The 10,022-nt window shown below is 57.5% G+C and overlaps 1 protein-coding gene across 1 annotated transcript; it reads right to left on the reverse strand.

The window, feature by feature from the left end:
• Positions 1 to 566: 566 nt before the first annotated feature.
• UPK3A (uroplakin 3A) lies at positions 567 to 9,795 on the reverse strand. The gene is made up of 6 exons (XM_047785999.1): positions 9,633 to 9,795; positions 8,446 to 8,601; positions 7,387 to 7,666; positions 4,918 to 5,000; positions 2,563 to 2,695; positions 567 to 869 (listed from the first exon to the last, which is right to left on the reverse strand). Exons 1-6 carry the CDS (start codon positions 9,682 to 9,684, stop codon positions 716 to 718), a joined length of 858 nt encoding a protein of 285 aa, XP_047641955.1. The 5' UTR covers positions 9,685 to 9,795; the 3' UTR covers positions 567 to 715.
• Between the last annotated feature and the right edge of the window lie 227 nt (positions 9,796 to 10,022).

The following is a 10,022-nucleotide window of genomic DNA, read 5'->3' on the forward strand; positions in this document are numbered from 1 at the left end:
GGAAGTTTTCAGGCTAGGGGCTGAATCAGAGCTGCAGCTGCTGGCCACAGCCACAGCCACAGCCACGTCAGATCTGAGCTGCGTCTGTGATATATACCACAGCTCACAGCAACATTGGATCTTTAACCCACTGCTGGAGGCCAGGGATGGAACCTGCATCCTAAAGAGTATGAGTCAGGTTCATTACCTCTGAGCCACAACAGGAACCCCCATCAACCCATTCTACAGATGAGGAAGCTGAACCCCAGGGAGAAAGAGCTGACTGGTGTGGGTGACAGAACCATCTGCCAGCAGAGCTGCACCTGGGGCCCAGAGCGGCTTCCAGAACCTCGCAGCCAACAAGCCCCAAATAGCACCTAATAGCTGCATCAGCGGAAGGGCTGGGTCTCCCTCTTACAGAGAGGGATCCTGAGACTGGGGGATCAACGGGGGGAACCCAACCCTGGTGTCCCGACACCCTGCTTTCCTTACCCTCCACCTTCATGCTCATTGAAAATGCACCCCGTGGCCCCACCTTCCAGAGAAACAAGGCGACCCCTCGAAATGACAGCGACTCGTTCATGCTCTCAGCTTCTCACTCACTCATTCCCTCAGTCTTTATTGAACCAGAATCCCGGGATGATTTAATGGAGCGCTTTCCTGCAGCGGCACCAACACGCCCCGTTTCCCTGGAGTGGGGTCAGGGGACAGCAGCCGCCAGGAGTGGCACCCCGGCTCAGTCCTGGAGCTTGCTGGCGTACACCTCAGCCCTGTCCAGGGGCGGCCCCCGGTTCACAGACGTGTATGAAGGCTCCGAGGTCCCCTTGGGGACGGCCTCCTGTGTGATCTGGGAGTCGTGGGTCATTTCCGTGTCCGCACCGCCCATGTCCCTGATGGAGAAGATGAAGAGAGCGGGGTTGGGGGGCAGGGCAGCCCCCGTCTCCTCACTTTTCCACGTAGGCACTGCTTTCCCCAAGGTGGTCTTAGCTTCCTTCCATAGACCCGTCTTTCTGGAGCACTCGCTGTGTGCCAGGTGCTGGGATAAGCCAAGTGTCCCCCTTGTGGAACAATGCGAACCATTGACGGGTCTGACCGTGAGCTGGACAGATGTCCCCAAAGAGCTGAGACTGCATGAGGAGACAGACCACAGCAGGCAGTGACAGGACAGAGTGGACTAGTCCAGGTGGGAGCCTCTGGAGGGCTTCCTGGAGGAGGGGGCCATTCATCTGGCCCTACAGGAGGAGAGTAGGGGCGCATAGAGCCATGCCAGGTGTTAGATAGGAAGGACTGGGGAGCGGCTGGGACAAGAGTGGAAAGCTGGGTGCAGCTGGAGCTGGATTGGATGGTAGGAGGAAGAAATGAAAGAGCCAGGCTCAAGTCAGATAAGAGGACCTTATGCCAGTGCTTCCCTGGGGGGGAGGGAGGGACGCACCACATGCCGACTCCTCTGTTATTTGCGCTCTTATTAACTTCAATGTCAGAGGCAATCCGACTTCCACAGCCCCCTCCCCACTCCATCCCTCCTCCACCCTCCATGTCTTTTTTCCCCCTGGCTAAGCTCTAGTTTCCACTTAAATTCACCTACTCCATCTGTTTTTCCATCCGCTCCCCCCTCATCCCCGGGGGGAAAGGGTACCCCCCATCTTTAAAGCCATCTCGGGTCTCCCTCCCTCTCTTGCTAAATTTTCAGTGCATCCCCGTCCGGATCAGAGTTTGTTCCTGCTGTTCTTTCCTCCAGGAAGCCCACCTTGAGGTTCCAGGTGGGTCTGCCCTGCCCTCCTCTGGATTCCCACAGCACCTGCGGGTGCCTTGACCCTCCCAGGATTAGCGGATTCCCCCACCCCCACCCAGCCAAGATTAGTGAATTTCCCACCTCCTTCCCCCCAGGATTAGCGGATTTTAACCCCTGCTCCATCCTCCCAGGATTAGCGGATTGACTGCATGCCTGTCTTCCCACCAGGCTGCCCTGTTAGCTCTCCAGACACCCCAAGTGACACCTCCAGGCCTAATCTAAGTAGACGTATATCCGAGTTGTTAGTGGGGTCGGGACACTCAGAAGCGGTGGTCCCAGCTCTGAACTGACTGTGTCACCTCGGGCCAGCCTTCCGCCCTCAGGCCCGGGTTTCCCCAGCAGTCCTACAAGTGGGTGGACTATGATGAGGACAAAAGCTGATAGCTCTTTAGCCCCTGGGTACTGCCCCGAGGACCCGACAGGGATTATTTCACTTGCTCCCTCTCACCTCCAGGGGGCAGACGATATGTCTTAGAATCTCCCATTTCCAGGAGAGGAGACCGAGGCACAGAAGGAAGGAGGAGACACCCGCGCAAGGTGCACAGCTGGGCAAACCTGGGATCCGCCCGCAGAGCCCCGCTTACCCGCTGACCCCGCCTACCCCCCCCCGCGGAAAACTTGGAAGACTTGGCCTTGGGCACCCCAGGATCCCGCTCGCCTCTCCCTGGACTCCCCCCGCCCCAACACCAGGGTGGAAGGCCGCCCTCTGGCTCCTGGGATCTCCCCGCCTCAAAGGACCGTGCTGGTGGAGAGTGGCCCGCAGCCCTGTCCCCCAGCGAGCAGGTACTCACATGAGGCTGAGGACGATGGCGCCCGCAAAGCCGACGAGCAAGAAGAAGGGCAGGGAGCCCAGGATGGACGTGATAACGATCATGCCCCCGCTCCGCCGGCCGGGCCACGTGTCGATCGCCGAGTACGGGGTGACTGTGGGGTGCAGGCCCGTGACTCCCCAGACACTGCCCGGCTCAGCTTTCTCCCACAGGGGCCCCGGGCCCTGGAGGCGGCACCTCGCAGGACCGAAGCGAGGCCCCAACTCAGTGCCTCCCCCTGGTGGAGGTGCCCCCACATCTCACTCCCCAACTTTCTCTCCTCTGGGTCTGGTCTCTCCCTCTTTGAATTGCCTTCTTGCATGATTTATTTTTTGTTTTGTGTTGTCTTCTTGCATAATCTAAAACTATACACCACGGGAGTTCCCTTTGTGGCTCAGCGGTCATGACCCCGACTAGTATCCATGAGGACACAGGATTGATCCCTGGCCTGGCTCAGTGGGTTAGGGATCCAGCGCTGCCCTGAGCTGCGGTGTAGGTCACGCTTGAATCCAGCATTTCCCTGGCTGTGGCATAGGTTGGCAGCTACAGCTCCGATTAGACCCCTAGCCTGGGAACTTACATAGGCCATGGGTGCGGCCCCAAAAAGAAAAAAAAAAGAAAGAAAAAATAAATAATAAAATTAAAATAATAATAAGAATAATGAAATAAAACTATAAACTGACTCAAGCCTTCCAGTGAGACAGATTACAAACAAAGGTGGAGCCGAGGTCCCTGGTTGGGGCCTGTGGGATTGTGGTTGCCCTCTGCTCTGGCCAGTGTCACCCTTTTGGAACTAAGTAGACGAACCATTCATAGGTCCGACTGTGAGCTGACCGATTTCCGTCCAGTGTCCCGTGTAGATCCCGTGGGACCCTGTTCTGCAGGTCACTCCCTGCAGCTTAGGGAGACTGAGTTCTTGTTCCAGGGACACTGGGACTCCAGCCTCAAGTCTGTAAGTATACCTGGTCCACGCAGACCGCCCTCCGGGTCCTGCCCCAATTCAGCCGTGTCTGGAGATTTTGCGCAGATGACCCAAAGGAACCCTGCTGGGGAAGCTGAGCCGGGATCCTTCTTCCCACTTCTCAGAGGGGAAAACCGAGGTCCCAAAGGGCACCCCCAGCAGTGAGGCACAGAGGCTGGGCTTGACCTTGGGACTCTCGGTGCCAGAGCAGTGCTGTGCCGGTGGACCAGGAAGCATGGGTGTGCCATTGGAGAGGTGGGCAGCAAGCGAGGGTGGGCAGGAGCCACCCGGCCACACACTTGCCTGCCCTCTATGCCCTCCCCAGCTCTGTGACCTCAGGTGACCTTGCAGAGCCCTGGGTGGCCCATCACCCTACTGTGGGTGGCAGGAAAAATGCTTTGCTCCAGGCTGGGCCCATCTTGGAAACCAAGCAGTCTCCTGGCAGAGGCTGAGGTCTACACGGGGAGTTCTAAAGTTAGGGCCACGGACCAGCAGAATTCCCCTAGGAGGAGTTCCCGTTGTGGCTCAGCAGAAACAAATCTGACTAGTATCCACGAGGATGCAGGTTTGATCCCCGGCCTCCCTCAGTGGGTTAAGGATCCAGAATTGCCATGAGCTGTGGTGTAGGTCACAGACGTGGCTCAGATCCCACATTGCTGTGGCTGTGGCTGTGGCCAGCGGATACAGCTCTGATTGGACCCCTAGCCTGGGAACCACCATAACCACCCTCGGGTGAGACCCTGAGAAGCAAAAAATAAATAAAAAACTAAAATAAAAACCCTAAGAAAGCTCTTCCGTTGCCCCGGGGTTCAGCAGGCAGGATTCTCTGCGTACCAACCTCGGATCTGTGTTGAGAGCTCAGATGGAGGCTTGAGGGGGGACAGGGCAGGACCGTGGGCAGATGCCTGGGTCTGCCAGACCCCCCATTTCAGGAAAGCCTCTCTCTAAGGGAGACTGGCACCCATGTCGCCTCCAGGGTTCTTGCCCCCTGTGGCTAAGGTGCCTCTGTAACCAGCTTACACCATAACGATATTGTGGTTATGAGGGTTCAAGGGGCAGGTAGAGTCTAGACACAAGGTAAACTCCGCGCGCTTAGGGGGCAAATGCACCGTGGAAATGCCGGCTGGCTGCCCGCAGTTACACCCGGCCAGCCACGGGCCCAAACGCCAGCAAATCCTCCATCTGCCTCTGTCTCGGCAGCTGGCCCTCGAGGGAGGGAGGGTGGGGGACCAAGCCTCGGGTTAAATGATTCGAAGGTGCGCTTTGCTTCTCACCCATCAGCCCGCCTGTGTCTGGGGAGACTTTTCCGAGTGACAGCACAGCCTGCTTTCCCAGGTTCCCTGGAGGACCACCCCCAGCCCACCCCCACCACTTACGCCGGTTGGTGCAGATGGGGTCCGACCACAGGGTCTGGTCCTGTACCAAGCCCGTGGATATATTGACCAGGACGTACTTGAACCTGGAAGGAGGTGGAGCGGGAATGACATCTATGCTTCCTGTGAGCCTCAGCCACAGGGACGGGGAGGGTCTGGGGGGGGGGGGGGGTCAGGGCCGAGCTGGGACTTCTAGGAGATGGGCATCTAGGCGGCCATGGTGGCTGGGGTGGGGGTGGAGGGCTCTGGGAACAGGACGGTGCTGGACTCTGCATCGGCAGCACCTTCGCCCAGGTCATTTCCGCAGCTCAGATGCCGCCTCCTCCGTGAAGCCGTCAGAATTCTGGGCTCTCCCCCCGGAGGCCCTCTGTTTCTCTGGTCTATGCATAGTGCATGGAGGGGATTCACTGAGGATGGGCCCGTTTGCCCTCCTTGCATTTTTGCCTTCCTCTAGTCCCAGCCTGGCCCTTGGTTTCACAAAAATGACTAACAATCATAATAATACCCATTCGCAACCCCACTGCCCTGTGATGAGAAGGAACTTTTTTTTTTGGCTGCCCTGCGGGATACGCAGTTCCTGGGCCAGGGATCAGATCGGAGCCACAGTTGTGACCCACACTACAGCTGCATCAATGCCAGATCCTTAACACACTGTGCTGGGCTGGGGACCGAACATGCGTCGTCCCGGTGCTCCAGAAATGCTGCCGATCCTGTTGCGCCACAGTGGGAGCTCCAGGGGTAACTTGATATGCAGAAAATCTCAGTCAAGTATTACAAGTCATACAGGAAGATGAGGTAACATGGTACAGAATACGCGTGGCCTCCTTTTTTTTTTTTTTTTTTTGGTCTTTTTAGGGTCGTACCCCCAGCATATGGAGGTTTCCAGGCTAGGTGTCCAATTGGAGCTGCAGCTGCCAGCCTACACTGCAGCCACAGCAACGCAGGATCTGAGCTGCATCTGCAACCTACACCACCGCTCACAGCAACACCAGATCCTTAACCTAGTGAGCAAGGCCGGGGATCGAACCCGCAACCTCATGGGTACCAGTCGGGGTGGTTATCGCTGAGCCACAATGGGAACCCCCACTCCCGGCCAGCTTTCGGACTTCACCCTCAGTTTAAAATGGTGGGTGTTCTGAGAACAAAGAAATCAACAGCTTCTAGTCTGACCTTGGAAAAATGAAGACCCTTGAAAATCTCTGCAGCACCCAGGGTTTTGCTTAATCTCCTGCTTCTCTAGGTTGGAAAATGAGAATTCCAGAGCTGGCGTGGGCACCCTGTGTCCCCCAGGTAGGGTGGGCTTTGAGATCAAGTAGGAGGGAGAGGCTTTCCCATGTTAAGAAAAAGGTCAGAGAGGTAGGGGAGGGGGGAACCCTGTGAGAGGAATGAGGTGAGGGATGGCCTGGGCCCCAGGTGTGCCCTACGGGGTACAGAGACCCTAACCTAGGTGTCACCATGGTAACAACTGTGGGTGTATTCAAGGCCTGACAGCCGTTAAGACCCTCTGCCATGAGTCAGGACCGATCCTCCAGCTCTGTGAGGAGAAGATGCTTAGGAAATATGCATGGAAATGATAGGAAATATGCATGGAAATGAATCACCAAGCTCTGCAGGGGACAGGAGACGTCTTCACGCTGAGCCCCAGTTTCTTTCAAGGTGACCCCCTTCCCTCGCTGGCCCCCAGGTCCTTCCCTGTCAAATGAACCGCCACATGGGTGATGGCCAGGATGAGGTGCATAATCTGGGGCGGGGGGGGGGGGCCCTCAGTGCAAAAGGAAAATGTGACCCCTTGTTTAAAAATTAAGAATTTTAGAAATTCCTGCTATGGCGGAACAGGATCGTCGGCATCTTGGGAGTGCTGGGACGCAGGTTCAATCCCCCGCCTGGCACAGTGGGTTAAGGATCCGGTATTGCCGCAGCTGCAGCGTAGGTCCCAACTGCAACTCGGATCTGATCCCTGGCCCGGAAACTCTATATGCCCCAGGGGGGCCAAAAAAAGAAAAAATAAATAAGGTAAATATGAAGAATTTTAGAATGACTGGAGTTTCCTTTGTGGCATAGCAGAAATGAATCTGACTAGTATCCATGAGGATGAAGGCTCAAGGCCTGGCCTCCCTCAGTGGGTTAAGGATTTGGTTTGCCATGAGCCGTAGGTTGCAGATGCAGCTCGGATCCTTCATTGCTGTGGCAGCTGCAGCTTAGCCTGGGAACCTCCATATGCTGCAAGTGTGGTCCTAAAAAGCAAAAAAAAAAAAAAAAAGAATTTTAGAATGACAATGCCAGAGCATTAAGCCAAGAGGGGTCCCTTCGAGTGCAGGGCACCGTGTACAGCAGCCAGCCCAGGAAGCCAGGAATCCTTTCTGGCATCCGGGACAGTCCTGGCACACAGTAGGCCCTGGAGCACCAGCTCTGAGTTGCCTCGAGTCAGGGCTGGGGCACATCTGCTGCTCTCCTGCAGCCCCTCACACCCACCTGTACTCCGTAGCTGCTGAGAGGGGCGGGTTGCAGAGGCCCCGGAAGTTGGGGTCAGTCAGGCAGGTCCCATTGATGCCCACCCTGACCAGGTATGCATTCAGGATCTCCGAGGCCTGGGACACGTCCCTGACGGCATCCAGGCTGGGCAGGTCGCTGCAGGGGCTCAGGTCAAAGGCCGCAGCTTTGTAGGGACCAGTCCTGCCTCCTTCTGTTTCCTGGGGCGTCGAGCTGAGCGGGGTCTTGGTGCTGTCCTGCACAGAGGCGTTCCTGGAGCTGGCTGTGGGGGCGGCGACAGGAGTGAGGCTCCCGGCCACCCCAGCCCAGTCGCCCACTCAGTCATCAAACGTCCCTCAGCATCCTCCCTGCGCCAGCGCTGTGCTGGGCCCTGGGGTCTCTTCCTTACTCCCTGGGTGATCTTGGGCCACTCATGTTACCGCTCGAGACCCTCTGTGAAACGGCAGGAAAATACCCCACAGATTGGGACTGGGCATAGGTAGGCAGTTAATGTGTGTTTGCTGACAGATTAAAACGATGACCCAACCAGAGCTATTGTCAATGACGAGCTTCCTAATCTCAGATCCCAGTGCACAGGTGAGGGCTGGCCCAGAACCAGCCCGTCCAAATGCATGGCTTCCCTCCCAAACATTGATCTTGAACTTGAACTGTCTCGGGAAGCCTTGGGAAAGACTTGAGCTTGAGGACCAGAGACTGATTTGCTCTCCAGCTCCGGGAGCTCCCACGACTTACTCTGCCTCTCTGAGCCTCGATTCTCTGCCCCCGCGATGAGCATCAGAACAGCTGCCTTGCACGGCGGCTGTAACTCTTAGCTCTAAGGTGTGCAAAGCACTGGGTGTGATGTAAGCACGCAGGGATTGGCACTCTTGTTAGTTCCTCCACTAGACTGGATGTCTCTCCAGGGCAGATACGTCTGTGCCTGCAGCACCCAGCCCAGGGCTGGCACAGAGCAGACACCAAGGCACGTTGGTGAGGTGCAGGGGGTAGTTTACTTTCCCCAGGTGGAGCACCCCTCTCCCTGCCTGCAGGCAGAACCCTTACCCGAGTCGACCAGGACATAGAGATAGACCTCGTAGGTGCCATGGAGGGCGGCTGAGCTGTCAAACATGCAGAGAGGCTTTTCCAAGGCCACCGTGGTGAGTGTGGGGTTGTTGGTGGCAAACGTCACGCTAGCCAGTTGGGGCTGGAGGTTGACACCTGGAGGAGGCAATGGGGACAGGAGCTGACTCCCAGCAGAACTACACCCTTAGGCACCCTCTGTGCAAGCCTGCACACGTGGGCACGGACTCTCACACACACACACACACACACACACACATTTACACACGTGGCTGGTGAGCACCTGCTGTGTTTCTCCGTCCCCAATGGCCATCTCAGGAACTTGCTTCAGACATGGGCAGCACCCTGTCTCCACCCAGCCATCCTGACCAGAAACCAGGCAATCCAGTTGGACTGCTGCCCTCCTGCTCCCCCAACAGACATTCAGTCTCCAAGAAGCCCACTGCCTCTCCTCTGCATTTCTCTGCCCTGTCAGCCCAGCCTGAGCATCCACCCTCGTCACCTGGACCCCGGTGTCACAGCCTCCCCCCATCCTCTGCTCTTTAAGATGCGTATCTGACTCGGTCACTCTCCTGCTGGGCCCCTGCCTGGCTCCCCACTGCCCTTCAACACAGTCCAGCCTCTCTGGAGGGGCAGTGAGGCCCTGAAGCTCTGGGTCTTGCTTCCTGGGTCCCCAGCCTCACTCCTATGCACACCCCCTGCCCCTCTCACAGCCAGGGACAATGGGTGGGAGCTCCCCGGGATAGACTGTGCCACCCAGTCCTCCCTGAACTTGCCCACGCTGCTCCTTCACCCAAAATATCCCTCCTTCCCCTGGGTCCAGGCATCATCAGAAGTCTAGTCCAGCCCCTTCTCCAGCCTCCCACAGTCCCCCGTGTGTTCGTCTCTTGCAGCCATCCGCAGAGTCCTTGAACCCCCATCAGAGAAAGCTCATTAATCAATGTTGGCTATTGTTAATATCTGGGTCCCCAGAGCCTGCACAGGGCCTCACACAGAGCCAGCATCCGTGCCTGTCCCCGGAGTGAATAAGCTCTCGTTCCTAACGCCACTTTCCATCTAGGCTCCTCTCAGACCCTTCAGGAGGATCAGAGCACAGGACACGCCCCAGGACAATCTGCCCGCCCTTCCTGGGCACAGCCCTCTCCTCTCATCGTCCCCACCCCGCTTACCCGAGCCAAGTTGCAGGCAGCCAAGGGCCAGCAGGGCCCAGAGCAGAGGCATCGCCCGGGAGAAGCCTCGACAGGGCTGGCGGTCCAGGGGACTAGCTTCCAAGGCGCCTGGCCAGCCCTGCGCACCTGTCCGCCCTGGGCCCTGGGAGCGGCCCGCCCCTGCCCAAGCCAGCCAATCCTTGGCCTCCTTGCAGGATATTTGCATACACCCCGCCCCGGGTTCCCCCGGACCGCGAGATGCTCAGGGTACAAACCCCTCCCCTCCAAACTTTCCCTTCGCCCTGACCAAGCCTCCTGCTGTGTGCTGCGGCCTGAGCGGTGCTTTCACCGCGGGAGTCTCTCGCCTAATGAGACCTTGGGGGCAAGCCACCCCCTCTTTGAGCTTCAGTT

This window comes from Phacochoerus africanus, chromosome 7 (genome assembly GCF_016906955.1).
Source record: "Phacochoerus africanus isolate WHEZ1 chromosome 7, ROS_Pafr_v1, whole genome shotgun sequence".
In the NCBI taxonomy this organism is placed as follows: Eukaryota; Metazoa; Chordata; class Mammalia; order Artiodactyla; family Suidae; genus Phacochoerus; species Phacochoerus africanus.